General features: G+C 44.0%; 1 protein-coding gene across 2 annotated transcripts in view; it reads left to right on the plus strand.

The window, feature by feature from the left end:
* COG6 (component of oligomeric golgi complex 6) overlaps positions 1 to 10,813 on the plus strand; it is a 31,905-nt gene extending 21,092 nt beyond the window's left edge. For both annotated transcript variants that reach the window (XM_083730323.1, XM_083730324.1), the window contains exons 16-19: positions 2,480 to 2,587; positions 3,963 to 4,016; positions 6,433 to 6,512; positions 9,109 to 10,813. In XM_083730323.1, the coding sequence (XP_083586449.1) occupies positions 2,480 to 2,587; positions 3,963 to 4,016; positions 6,433 to 6,512; positions 9,109 to 9,256 (390 nt within the window). In that variant the 3' untranslated portion in view covers positions 9,257 to 10,813. The remainder of the gene's footprint in view (positions 1 to 2,479; positions 2,588 to 3,962; positions 4,017 to 6,432; positions 6,513 to 9,108) is intronic.
* The last annotated feature ends 4,022 nt before the right edge of the window (positions 10,814 to 14,835 follow it).

Consider the following 14,835-nt stretch of genomic DNA (forward strand, 5'->3'; position numbering starts at 1 on the left):
GTTAAAAAACAAAAACAAATCTCAAAAGCAGTTTACAAAAGTTAAAGATAATTAAGAAATATTTACTATTGTACTTTAAAAAGTTAAAATGCGAAAACAGATTGGAATTATCAAATGGGTATGTATGGTTCTGGAGGTGGATTATGCCCATATGGGGGGGAAAGGTGATGTATGTGCCAGTCCTCCATCTGTTTGCAACTCATCACAAAATAAATCCTATTTGGCCTACTTTGCATATAACAGTAAGCCAAAACATGGCTTAGCAGCAAGGGTCAGCAAACTTTTTCAGCAGGGGGCCGGTCCACTCTCCCTCAGACCTTGTGGGGGGCCAGACTATATTTTTTTGGGGGGGGAATGAACGAATTCCTATGCCCCACAAATAACCCAGAGATGCATTTTAAATAAAAGCACACATTCTACTCATGTAAAAACACCAGGCAGGCCCCACAAATAACCCAGAGATGCATTTTAAATGAAAGGACACATTCTACTCATGTAAAAACATGCTGATTCCCGGACCATCCGCAGGCCGGATTTAGAAGGCGATTGGGCCAGATCCGGTCCCCAGGCCTTAGTTTGCCTACTCATGGCTTAGCACAACAAGCATGGGCTCCATCTGAGGAGATTGCAGCCTCTTTAACTCCTCCCTGGTCATTTTGAAACCATGCTACACTGAGCCTAAACCATGGTTTGGCTTGGATTTTCATCCAGATCAGGGCTCATGGCTTGACTCTTTCCAGACAAACCGTGAGCTGTAGCCAAACTTTACCATATGTTTGACAACCTGTGGTTTGTCCGGGAGAGCTGAACCATGAGCCTGTGGGTCTTTTGTTTGGCTTTTTGCCTTGGGGCAATCCAACCCCCTGGGCAGCAGTGGCAGAACTTAATGGAGCATCACAGCCCTGCCACTTGCACTAACCAGGTTGGGTGTATGTGGCAACGCGTCTTTACTATGCTGGTTTCAGATCCAGGACCTTTCTTTTCCCACCCCATTTTTCCTCCAGCAGTAGCTTCCATCCACCTCTTGGTTGTGAATATGCATTGGAGCATTCACTGCTCCAATGTGAGTGGCAGCAGCCACTCACACCAGCCAATGAAAGCTGGTTCATCTGTTTAGGGGCAGATGGAGGGAAACCTCTGTTTCTTCCAAATCTTTAGTACGGTGGATGAAGTTACAGTGGACCCTCCGGATACGAACTTAATTCGTTCCGGGAGTCCTTGCATACCCCGAAAAGTCCGCAACATGAGGTGCCGCTTCTGCGCATGTGCGCGGCGTGACAGAGCGCTTCTGTGCGCAGCACGCAGAGTGCTTCTGCGCATGCATGCACGGCGAAACCCAGAAGCATACACACTTCCGGGTTTGACGCATTCACAACCCGAAAGTTACGTTATCTGAAGGTAACATAACCCAAGGGACTACTGTATTATTATTATTATTGGCCCATAAGTAATGCTTTTTGAATGCACTTAATTTTGTAACATATTCAAAATGTTTCCATTGCATTCAGTGACTTTTCTTCCGAATTGCTTTCCCTGATCCAACTGTTGTAACAATTTCAGAAACTTCCTCTAGGGGGAAACAGTTGCAGCCTGTACTTGTTTTAATCCAAAATAACGCCTTTTAAAACCCAGCTCAAATAAGAAAGTTAGTTTCAATTTCCAGTTACTTTTCCTCCTTTTTAAGATCAGAAGAGGACAGCTAAAAACAATGTATCTCTCTTACTCAGCTAGCTGTCAGCGAGTGGTCTATTCACAAACAATGCGCATTTCAAAGTACAGCAGTCTTATTGTCCTATTGGCAGCCCGTTCCCAGGTTCTGAGCGGTGGAATTTTAGCTTCCTTCCCTCTCTCTTGCAGGTACATATAGTCCAAAACTTTCCCCCCCCCTCTTCTCCTGCTTCCAAGGGGGGGGGGTTCACTATTTTTTGTGTTGGAAATTTAGTCCTTTCCGATCGGCTTTTCAAGACTTTAGCTTGCAGCCTCTTTGCTTTGATCTATTTACAAAAGCGGAAGGCGGACTTCCTGTTTAAGCCTCCCCACTTCGGTACCAAATTAGGTCTTTTTTCCTTTTAAAAATTTCCGATTTATCCTACTCATGGGTAGTTGCTTTTAAGATCAAATTGTCCACAGGAAAAAGTCAGCGCTCTCCGGCAACGGCTGTGCGGCTTCGCTCCGTGGAAAAAGCAGTCGATTCACAGCACCGCGCCGCTCACCCTGCTTCGCTCCGGAGCCCCGAAGTCGGGTTTCCCCACGAGTTGGGGGGCGCAAAAGGTGCCCGCCGAATCCAACGTTCACAGGCTTCACCCGCCTGTGATTTTTGAGGGGTCTCCGCCTTCGCCGTTGCAGTCAGACCCGGTTCCCACAGAGCAAATTCCTCCTAGTCAGAGGAATTCTGCCATTACCGATGGCGCTAACCCGGAAGTCCGTTTATTTAGTTATCATTCCGATAAGTAAGAAACGTATTCCTTCTGTCTTTTAGATTGAAGCGCACTTGGATACCCTTATAAATGAGCAAGCTTCCTATGTATTGAATAGAGTGGGCCTGAGTTACATCTATAACATTGTACAGCAGCACAAACCAGAGCAGGTAAGCAATAATTTTGGGGAGAAATGCTTATAGACCACTTCTGTTCCAAACTGTGAGTAAATAAAACTGTTGTGGTGCAGTTAAGATGTAATCTGACTTATGTGTCAAGGGTAGTGATGTTAAATTCTCAAGAATAATCTTTTGGAGAATATTCTTGATTAATGAGAATATTAGAGAAATTTCATTTAAAATGTTCAGATGGCAACTAAAAACGGTACAGATACTTTTATTCAATGGGGCAATGCAGTGAATTCACATCTTTGATTTTTTGCACCAAACTTGAAATTGAAAATTCAACGTGAATGACTCACGTTAATCACTAAGCCTGCCACTAACTGTATATTTACCATCAACTTTGAATTCTAACTACATTATGTATGTATGAAATGTAGCTTTTAAAGGAATGTAAAAAAAACCCCTCAGGTCCGCTACATGAGTACGTTCTTCAATAAGCATATCTACAATGAGAATAAGGTCACACCAAAATAGAAAAAAAAGGCTATTACATATACAGTGGTACCTCAGGTTACATACGCTTCAGGTTACAGACGCTTCAGGTTACAGACTCCGCTAACCTAGAAATAGTGCTTCAGGTTAAGAACTTTGCTTCAGGATGAGAACAGAAATCGTGCTCTGGCAGCGCGGCAGCAGCAGGAGGCCCCATTAGCTAAAGTGGTGCTTCAGGTTAAGAACAGTTTCAGGTTAAGTATGGACCTCCGGAACAAATTAAGTACTTAACCCGAGGTACCACTGCAGTTCAAATACATACGTATTCAAATGTTCATCAAATTAAATGAATAGCATTTTTAAACCTTTTTTTTTAAAGTTTTCTGAAGCTCACATTTCAGAACTGCCAATAGTGAGTGACACAATGCCCAGTAATGTAACTGGATCAAAAATATCATTATTCATTACTTAAACTGGCAACATCACAGCTTGACTTATTATTTACTAGATTTTTAAAATGTGGGTTGTAAAACTGATTCTTACATTAGAATTTACAGTTTGTGGAGAGAATTCTCCGGAGAATTTTCAAGCAGATAACATTCTAGCGAATATTCTCATGCTTAATTTTTAGGGAGAGAGAGTGTGTCTAATGTATGTAATCCTGAACACTCATGCACACAAAATCAGTACAAGATACATCACATGGGTACTCTGATCAACTGATCAAATACGTTGAATTGCAAATACACATTTACTGTATCTGGATGAGAACCAAAGTGCTATTTTGGGCATCATTTTCCTCCCCCAGCCATTTGAACAGCAGAAAAGCTACTATTGAACGCCCCCCTCAGTTTCAAAAGAGGCTTGCTGTGTGGCACAAGTGATGGTTAAATATTTATTTTTTTGCTTATCATTGCTGTGTTTTTAGGGTCCCTTGGCAAATGTACCCAGTATGGATTCCATGTCCTTAAAAGCTGCAATGGTAAGATACTGGAATATAATTTGTAGCTGTATTTATTTATTTTTAGGGACGCAGGTGGCGCTGTGGGTTAAAGCCTCAGCGCCTAGGACTTGCTGATCAAAAGGTCGGCGGTTCGAATCCCTGCGGCGGGGTGCGCTCCCGCTGCTCGGTCCCAGCGCCTGCCAACCTAGCAGTTCGAAAGCACCTCCGGGTGCAAGTAGATAAATAGGGACCGCTTACCAGCGGGAAGGTAAACGGCGTTTCCGTGTGCGGCTCTGGCTCGCCAGAACAGCGATGTCACGCTGGCCACGTGACCCGGAAGTGTCTCCGGACAGCGCTGGCCCCTGGCCTCTTGAGTGAGATGGGCGCACAACCCCAGAGTCTGTCAAGACTGGCCCGTACGGGCAGGGGTACCTTTACCTTTACCTTATTTATTTTTTAGGTGGGGGGAAGTAATTATTAAATAGAAACAAGGGCAAGAGGAGGAAGGGGCTAAACAAGGAAACAATGTACCCTTTTTTCCAATGACATGTGCTTTGGCTCAGTTAGGGTATGAGGACGATAGGGGTATCTTCATAGTCTCAAGAAAATTTATAACTGAATGACTTGCCTCTCTTCCAGCTGTTCCACTCCAAAGCAATAAATGGGTCTGTGAATGAACCTTGAAGTATGCCCTCATTATTATTATTTTGCAAAAGTTGAGCCAAATTGTGCATTCGCTTTGGTTTTATTTTGATGTTTTTCAGAACAATATTTTCATTGTGGTAAGAGGCCTGATACACAGCTACATTGCATGAAAATTAAACTATCCCCTAAAGTTTTAATGAGACACCACGTTGGTGCAGATAACCGAAAAGAATGTTGGCTGTTTATTTGTGTAGTCTTTTTGACCCTAACCCTTAGCACAGAGAATTGCTTTGACTAAAGTGAGCATATTCGGTGGTATCTTAGTCCGTGTAAGGAAGATACTCAGCAAATTCTATTCTGGTGCAAGGTTCTGTTGTATCATTTTGAAATACAGTGGTACCTCAGGTTAAGTACTTAATTCGTTCCGGAGGTCCGTTCTTAACCTGAAACTGTTCTTAACCTGAAGCACCACTTAAGCTAATGGGACCTCCTGCTGCCGCCGCAACGCCGGAGCACAATTTCTGTTCTCACCCAGAAGCAAAGTTCTTAACCTGAGGTAATATTTCTGGGTTAGTGGAGTCTGTAACCTGAAGCGTATGTAACCCGAGGTACCACTGTATATCCAAAAGTAATTGATAACGGTGGCATTGGTTTATTTTGAGCAGCTGAAATAGATCAGGCTTCCTCAACCTCAGCCCTCCAGATGTTGTAGGCCAAAAATGATCCCTAGATAGCAGAACCAGAGGTCAGGGATGATGGGAATTGTAGTCTCAAAACATCTGGAGGGCCGAGGTTGAGGAAGCCTGAAATAGATGATAGACTTGCACACACAGGCATTAAGAGTTAGGGTTAAGGAGCAGAGGAGAAGCAGACACAAGGAAGAGGGGCTCCTGACAGGGAGGACAGGCTAGGATACACAACCCTGCTTCCCATCCTCTTGTGCATGAACAGCCCTCAAACTCAGACCTCCACCATAGATGGAAATCAAGTGGAGCAGGTAGCCATCTCCAGCTGCCCATAGTCCCATCCTCTTTGCTTCCCTGCTCTTTCGGTGCCAAATTTAGACACGGAGCTCAACGCATCACTCTGAAACACATCAGGGCTCCCCCCCAGCCCCTATAAATAAAGGTGTGTGGTGGGGTCTGGTCTTCATTTTTTTTAAAATGATATTTATTGGAATTTTCAAAATGTTACAAAATACAATAGAGACACAGAAAAATGCAAAATAAAAATAATTAACAAATTAAAAGAGAAAAATACAAACCCCTCCCACCATAGATACAGATTCAAATAAAAGCAAAGGAGAGAGAGAGAGAGAAAAGAAAAAAATACAATACATCACAAACAATTAAAAACATTTAAAAAAAACAAAAAAACCCAAATTCATTATTTCCAAATCCTCAACTGTCATCACCTTCTTTCTTACACCTCCTCCTCCTCCCTTTCTTTGTATCCTAGTTATTAATTATCCCAGCAAATCCTTTCCATATTTCATAATATTCTGTCATTACATTACCCTAAACTGTTTTAGTCTTGTCTTTCTGTAGTAAGATAAATCTTAAAGCTTAAAACTTAAGTCTTGTCCTTACCAGCTTCTCATAACCATAACATTCTTTCATAATCTCATCCAACGTCCCTTCCTCCAGGGGGGGGGGGGGTCTGATTTTCATAAGGAACACAGCAGGGAGGGAGGAGAAGCTCAACCACCCCAGCCACAAGCCATTCGTTCCATGAAGCTTCTCTCTTGATTCCGGAAAAATTGGGTGAGATGCTTAGTGCCTCATGCCTGTTCTTCTTCTGTTTGCGTTAGGTCCAGTTTGATCGTTATTTGTCGGCTCCCGATGGACTGCTAATGCCACAGATAAACTTTCTTCTAAGTGCTACTGTGAAGTAAGTGTTTTGGCTTTGGGTTTGATTCTTCGGTTGTAGATTCTGATCCAAATCAGAATTCATCATTCCATGTAATAATAATAATAATAATAAATTTTTATTTATACCCTGCCCTCCTCTGCCAGAGCTGGGCTCAGGACAGCTAACACCAGTAAAATTACAATAAAAACATAATGGGGGGGGGGGCAATTTAAAATACAGGTTAAAAATACAATTTAAAATGCAGCCTCATTTTAATAGTATCCCATAGATCAAAACCAGAAGGGGAGGGAAACGTAAGGGTCAGACTGAGTCCAAACCAAAGGCCAGGAGGAACAGCTCTGTCTAGCAGGCCCTGCGGAAAGATGTCAAGTCCACCACCAAGTCGGGGCCAGTACTGAAAAGGCCCTGGCCCTAGTTGAGACCAATCTAAGTACCTTGCAACTTGGGACCTCCAAAGTGTTGTCATTTGTGGACCTTAAGGTCCTCTGCAGGGCATACCAGGAGAGGCGGTCCCGTAGGTATGTGGGTCCTAGGCCGCATAGGGCTGTAAAGGTCAAAACCAGCACCTTAAACCTCTTTATAAGCCACAGTTTGGCAGTGGGCATGCACAGACCCAGACCGGCAGTTTAGAGTATTGACCAAATCCTCTTGCCCCTGTTCTTTCCACCCTCTTGGCTGACAATTGCATCAGAGGATGGCAGCATGAGGTTCTTGGAAGGACCTTCGTCTCAGGACTGCTTGGCCCAAAGTCCTTCCCTTGCAGTTAGTGTTCATTATCCATTATTGAGCTGGTTGTACCCATCGTTTTGTTTCCTCACCCTCCTCCTGCAACTAATCAACTGTTTGGGTTGCAAAGAGACGATGCCCGCAGCATGCCCTCACCCCCTTTGCTGGGAATTCTATACTGTGCCTCTGTGGATACATAGAGGGATTGATTTCACCATCACACCAAGGGGTTTAGCTTTAAACACTTCAAGTGCTGATGCAATTGCCACCTTTTGTCTGGAAAAAGAGTGCCAGAATTTTGGTGCTTTGAGACGCTTTTCCCTTTGCATACAGTGGTGCCCCGCAAGACGAACGCCTCGCAAGACGGAAAACCCGCTAGACGAAAGGGTTTTCCGTTTTGGAGGCGCTTTGCAAAACGAATTTCCCTATGGGGTTGCTTCGTAAGACGAAAAAATCTTACTTCCCCCCCCCGGGTTTTTTTCGCTCCCCCCCCCCTTTTCCTAAGCCGCTAAGCCGCTTAACTGCTGATCCGCTGATAAGACGCTTAACAGCTGATCGCTAGAAGCCGCTAGACCGCTAATCCGCTAAGCTGTCAATGGGCTTGCTTTGCAAGACGAAAAAACCGCTAGACGAAGAGAATCGCGGAACGGATTAATTTCGTCTTGCGAGGCACCACTGTATTTCTGACGTGCTCCCCATGACCCTGTTGACTGAAAAATAAGGCCAAGGTATTTAAAGTCTTTTAAATTGTTCTATCAACTGATTGTCCATATAGTTTCTTGAAAACACCATGACTTTAGTTTTCTTGTAATTCACAGCCAGCTGTTCTCTTTGGCAGTATCCTGAGAATGCTCTCATCAATCTTTTTAGGCCCACTTTTGTTTGAGATAGAAGTACCGCATCATCTATGGATAATAATATAGGGATGGCTTTTGTGGCCAATTTAGGGGCATGATACTCTTGGGATGTTAAACTCTGGACAATATCATTTATATATAAATTAAACAGTGCGGGAGCCAGGATACAACCTTGCTTTGTGGCTGGTACGGATCCTGTGAGCTGCCCTTTTGTAGAGCAACGCACTTTCAGCACAGTGTTTTTATATAGATATTTAATCAAGAGCAATGATCTTTTATCTATACTGGAAGAGTTCAACTTATCCCACCGTCTTACTCGAGAGATTGAATCGGATGCAGCTTTCAGATCAATGAAATATAGCACAGCACCCTGTTTCTTAACATACTTAAAACGGGCTAGTACAAAGCAATCGTATCAATTAACGGCTGAACACTTGAAGCCCAAATTCCATCACTAGGATTTTAAAAAATGGAGAGCTATGAAAATCCGTTGGAGTGGGAGATGATTTTGCTTTCTTTCCAATGGCAATCAGCAGTGCTTTGCGGCTGAAATAAAGCAATTGGGCTCAAGAGAGGGCAGACTGCAGTTTGTGGGTCTCCCAGTCCTCCCTTCTTCCTGCACTTTCCTCCCTCACGACTCTGCCCTCTGATTCCCAGGTCTGCAGGAGAAGCCCACTTGCTCAGAGTTCTCCCACAGTAGCTTTTGGGGAGGAAAGGGCACTGGCACTTTCTTACCCACTACAGTCAAACCATAATCTGTTCCAGAAGCCCGTTCAGCTTCCAAAATGTTCGACAACCGAGGCACGGCTTCCAATGGGTTGCAGGAGCTTCCTGCACATCAGACGTTCAGCTTCCGAAAAACGTTCCAAAACCGGAACACTTACTTCTGTGTTTGCGGTGTTTGGGAGCCAAACCGTTCCGAAACGGAGGCGTTCAGGATCTGAGGTTTGACTGTACTAATTTCTGCAAAGGTGCAGAAGTATGCAAAGAGATATTTTGTTCTCAACACTTGTGTTTTTGTTTTGTTTTAGACAGCAGATAATAAAACTGTCCACGGAACTAGTCTGCAGAGCCTATAGCGAAGTATATTCAGCTGTAATGAATCCAGACAATGGCTATAAAGATCCTGAAACGATATTGCCCAGATCTCCTCATCAGGTTCAAGCACTTCTCTCCTAACCTTAGCCAAAATGGAGTTTCTCACTGTTTAAGGTCAGAATATTTTCATGCAAGTACAAGATAGGCAATGGCTATTTCTTTCTGTTTTTGAAATCTTGGTGGAAGTTTGGGTGGATGTATGCTTGGGCTACAGCTGTGTACAAGGTTAGTCTGATGAGATCCCATTGACTTGAACGGGATTTCTGCCGCCTTATTATGTGCAGTACTGTAGACATATTGGTAGACAGAGGCAAGAGGAATTTTCAGATACTAAATTATTTTCATCTTGTTATAAACATGAAAAGGGCTTCTTTGGGAAAGAAAGAAAATCCCCGTTAATTTTTTTTATGATTAATCGTGTACGCCCAAAAAGCTTCCAAGTTCTAGTGATTTAGTCAATATTGGGTTTTGTTCCACCATTCTTCCGCTAACAGTCTGGAGGAAGAGATATCAGCGTTGCGAACAAAAGGAGACGGTTTGGACTGGATAAGGGACGAACGTGTGGATGCTTCGATGCGTTGCTTTCTGTCATGGATACTCTTAGCAAAAATAAAAACCCAAATCTAATCTTTGAAGATCTAATTTATATCAGTGGCTAAATACTCTTAGGTTTTTGCCATGTATCCGTTACCCAGTTGATGGTTGCCTGGGAGTAAGTCCTGTTGAACGCAGTGGAACTCAATGCACTGTTAATAATGTAAGCAAGCTGTGCTCCATCAGATCCACATTGGTCTGTGACACCTCATGATATCCACATCGGTGACTATTGCACCGTGGAGAATCAGGAAAGTGTGTATCATTTTATAGAATCATAGATTTGTAGACTTGGGAGGGACCCCAAGAGTAATCTAGTCCAACCCCCTGCAATAATGACTCTTGGTCGTCTTGGTTGTAGTCAGAGCCATCTTTCCCATAGGGCTTAGTGGTGCATTGCGCCAGGGCGCTGGCCTCTCAGGGGCACTCCAGCCAGTGGGGGAGCTGCGCAGCTTTGCCGGCGGCTTCCCCTTTCCCTGCCCGCCTGCCAGCTGCGCCCCGTCAACCATATGGCTGGCAAGCATGCAACTTGCCTCCCAAGCCTCAGCAGGAGGAGAGCGATTCCAGCAGAGGCTTAGGATGGAAGCTGCGCCCTGCCAACTATATGACTGGCGGGCACGCAGTTTCCCTCCCAAGCCTCTGTGGAGATCGCTCTCCCAAGCAGCATGGGGAAGAGTTGTGCCCCCCCCCCCATGGCCGGCAGTGCCCAGCTTCACCCCCCCATCTGTGGTAATTTGGGGCGCTGGGTGGATATTTGTACCCAGGCGCCTCATCTGCTAAAGATGAAAGATAGCCCTAGTTGGAGTCCTGTACACAATTACCTGGGGTATGTTCCTGTTGAACTCATTGGGGCTTGCTTCATGCATAGAATTGTACTGTTAATATCAATTACGTTTCTAGGGTTGTTGAACACAGAGAAATCTGCAGTCGGTATTTTAATTTAATTTATGGGTTGGGTACTTCCAATTGTCTTTAAACCTGATCAAATGAACTAACAAATGTTTCATGCACCGGATCAATGATTAAAGTAAATAAAACACATAACCGTGTGTCTAATATGTCTGGAAAAACTATAAAAAATCTTAGGAAGGTAACCTGGTAAGTGCTAGTTTAGGTATCTGTGGGAAAACATACGTGGGTAGCTACAAAATTTAGAATGTCAGGAAATTCACTTTAATAAGTAATGCTACTTAAAAGTAAAAAATATACCATATTTTTCACTCTATAACACGCACCAGACCATAACACGCACGTAGTTTTTAGAGGAGGGAAACAAGAAAAAAAATATTCTAAACAAAATAGTGGATATATGATTTTTGTGGTTCATGCTGTGGCCACAGACATGTGATCTGACAGTGAGTTTGGAGTAGCCCAATGCAAAAATCCTGAGGATCCATGTGGATCCATGCTTTGTAACCACGGAGGAGGGAAGGAAGGGGAACCATGGATCCTCTGCTCGCGACTGCAGCAGTCCCCCCCCCCCCCGCCACCCACAGGCATTCGCTCCATAACACGCACAGACATTTTCCCTTACTTTCTAGGAGGAAAAAAGTGAGTGTTATGGTGCAAAAATTACGGTAATTTCTCCCACTTGTTGCTGGTACACCTAGAGCTGGTTGATTCCAAAGATTTGTTCCGAAAGGGATATGAACATGTGATGCTTCATGGAATCCATTCCAATTTTTAAAAAAATTATTTTCGATCGGGGTGAACTCCCTTAGTGCATTTCCACCATCAAAACACAACTGTGGGGTTATGTGGACACTGTTTTATGTTAATAGTGCCACCCAACTGGTATCAATGCACCGTTTGGGTACTGTCGCCACAAATGCTAATTCGCTGGATCTTTCCGCTTATTTTGCAGTGCACAGAGTGCCAGTTTAATTTAGCATCAGTGCCGTAGACCTGATCAGCTTCACTTTCGTAAGCCAATGAATAGCTTTTAATCTGGGGAGGTCAGGAGGATGATAATAACGATGACGATAAAATTAATAATAGGCTTCAGGGGAAATAAAGAATGTTTTCCCCACTTTCTTTGGCTTAGATGTGTTTCTGTACAGAGCCTCCCAGCTGTTGGAACAGTGGAACTTTTGCCTTTGTCCGCTGTAGGATGTTGTAAATAAAATGTTTTTCTGAACTTTGAATACCAGCAGTGGGCATAAAAAATTTCTAAAGAGGCACTGACGTTATTGGAAGCAGATTTGGCACTACTAGTGCAAAGCTTATCAGCGTTCGAGGGGCCCTCTAAATACATTTGTAAATGACTAGCATATATGGAAGTGAGCAATTTCCTGTAAATCAATGTACTTTGCTTTAGACTTTGACTTCACAACACGACTACCCTTGAAAACAAACGACACACTCATTATTTTTGACCTCAGCATGAAGAATCGTATGCCACTCTCCCCTCTCCCATCTTGTACTAAGAGGAAATTTCAATTAAACTTCAATTAGACTTCAATAAATGGTATAAATGGAAGACCTGAAAATATAAGCCCTGGACAAAATAAATCTTTGGATGCCTTAATTAATAGCTAAAGAACAAATGCTTTTAAAGGTAAGTCGGAAATTAAGAGCTGTATGGTTGCTTTTGACTCTTCTGTTCCACTCCTGCTCTTTGAGTTTCAACAGGGGCTTATTCTGTCCATTAGCGGAAGGAAAATGCAGTCAGCATACGGCTATAAACATCCAGCAACAAAATGAAGAGCCAAAGCCTATTAGCTTTCCTGAGAGCAGGCTAGGGTTCTTTTCCGGTAGAAGTACACTGCTAGATACCGTTCCCATATAGTTCAGGAAGTCAATGGTTACGTCAACTTGCATGCATAACAGGAGTTCAAATAAAGACCCCGGCATTTTTCATCCATTTAATTTGTTTATTTTAATGCCATCCCAGAAAGCTGGTGCCGGCGAATGGAAAAAGCATTTAAACCTGCGAACAATATAAACAAAATCAGTTTTCGGGCACTAAAATTACATGACAATTCACTAACCGGTCATCAGCTTATCCCTGACCCACACAAGCCAGCACCAAGAGATAAGCTTCTGAAATATGCTCTCGCTTGGAAAGCAGCCAGTTTTCCTGGAAGTGGGTGTTCCATAAACAGAAGATACTTTTCGGTGCATTTTAGCTGTTTGAACATGGAATCGTTACAGGGGCAGCTTCGATCACCCTGGGATTGTGAAGTAGCCGAGGTAATGGTCCCGAAAGTGTCTAGACTGTTTTAGGGCTTTAGAAGATCAACAGCAGAGCTTTGAATTGGATAAGAAATTCAACAGGAGCACATGTGTAATATGCTCTCAGCATCCCTCCCCTTTTAGGAGACAAAGAACCTCACTGTGCACTGGTTGAAGCTTCTAAGCAGCCTATAATGACCAGATAACAAATCTTAAAATGACCAGATGCATGGCTTTAAGTTGCCAGGTGCCACGTCTGACCAAAAAATGGTAGCCTACTCAGGAGATTGAAGTCAGAGAAAGATGCTTCAGGGCATCACCCAACCCAGGCATTGCGGATTCGGCAATTAATGGCTTGAGTGACCAGAGGTGACTGGATGCTATCAATCACCGCCATCCCAACCATGCCACACACACACACGTCGTCTGTCAGTCATCATGACTCTGTGTCTGCAAGCACCTGCTGTCGGGTCACACTTACCCAGCTTTCAACTATGACCAGCAAGTAAGATAAAGAGCATGCTGCTCACATGACATTTATTTGTGAGGGAATGCCCAATTAAAAAAAATAAAATAAAGATTTTCTTGGTTTACCAAACTACATGCCTTGTCGCTCTTTTCAACTTGTACAGTGTTTTCTACAGATCAGTTACATTTGTTATGAGACATTAGTGTTGAGTATACAGACGCGGGTGGCGCTGTGGGTTAAACCACAGAGCCTAGGACTTGCTGATAAGAAGGTTGGCGGTTTGAATCCCCGCGACGGGGTGAGCTCCCGTTGCTCGGTCCCTTTACCTTTTATACAGTGTAAGGTCAGGACGAAGAGGGGGGCAAAGGAAGGGTGGTAGTGAAATTTATATTTTTTGCAGTGTGTGTGGGGGGGTTGTGTCAGCATCAACTAGATAGGTTCTTTTTCTGTTTGCTTGTTCCGTTTCTTTGGTAGTGAGAGAAGTTAGGGGCCCAGGGTGTGGTTGGTTGGTTGTGTTTGGCTACAATGAGGTTTGTTGGGTCTTGTTGAGGCTTGTTGGGTCAGGTAAGCCAGATGGATTCGTATGCTGTCGGTGGGTTCTTGTTGTCTTGTTGGGCTATGTATGTGATAAATGGGAGCCATATTGGGGTGAAGGCGTCCTCTTCTATTTGTCCCCCTGTCATTTTCAGTTTATTGGTTAGTGTCAGGGAACTGCCATCAGCTCAGAGGCGAGAAGTGGAAAGGCAGTTGGGTTACAGGGAGCCTCCAAAAATCGTGAGAAGCAGCACTTCCTCCGCGGAGGAGGGAAGCCACGCCTCCAGTGGGGAAGGGGTCCAGGGCTCGGAGGATGCAAGGGGGAGCCACAGCACCGAACATGAACAAAGCAGGGGGGAGGCAGGTCCCCCTTTGCCCACGCCCTCTCTGCACAGTAGGTTTACGTACAGAGAGGGGAGGCGTAGGATGGGGGTCAAGAGACTACTCTGCTGCGGAAAGTTTAAGGACCGCCCACTCCCAGATTCTGCTAGTGACTGAGCAAGACATGGAATTGAGACGCCCTGCATTGTGAATGTTTTTGCACCGATAATAAAACCTTTGAAAAGACCAGTGGGGGTCTAGCCTGTTCGCTCTCAAGCAACCATGCCAGCGCACATAACGTTTAGCTTTTCTACTAAGGTGGTTTCCCAAACAATTTGGTACCACTGGTCCATGTTCATCCCTGAAAGGTCTGGCTGCTGAGAGGAGGGGAGGGAATGCCTAATTAAAATACATGCTGATGGGGATGGATGAATCCGTTTTGGTTTCTCTCACCTTTCTTGTTCCATTCACAAGTTCACCACCTACCCACATTGGTTTGCAGTTTTAGAAAGTCTCCGCAGAAATTCATCCGCATCTTAGTCTGAATTTCTCCAAATCGACGCTTTTA

Source organism: Podarcis gaigeae (assembly GCF_964106915.1).
Source record: "Podarcis gaigeae genome assembly, chromosome: 3".
Classification (NCBI taxonomy): Eukaryota; Metazoa; Chordata; class Lepidosauria; order Squamata; family Lacertidae; genus Podarcis; species Podarcis gaigeae.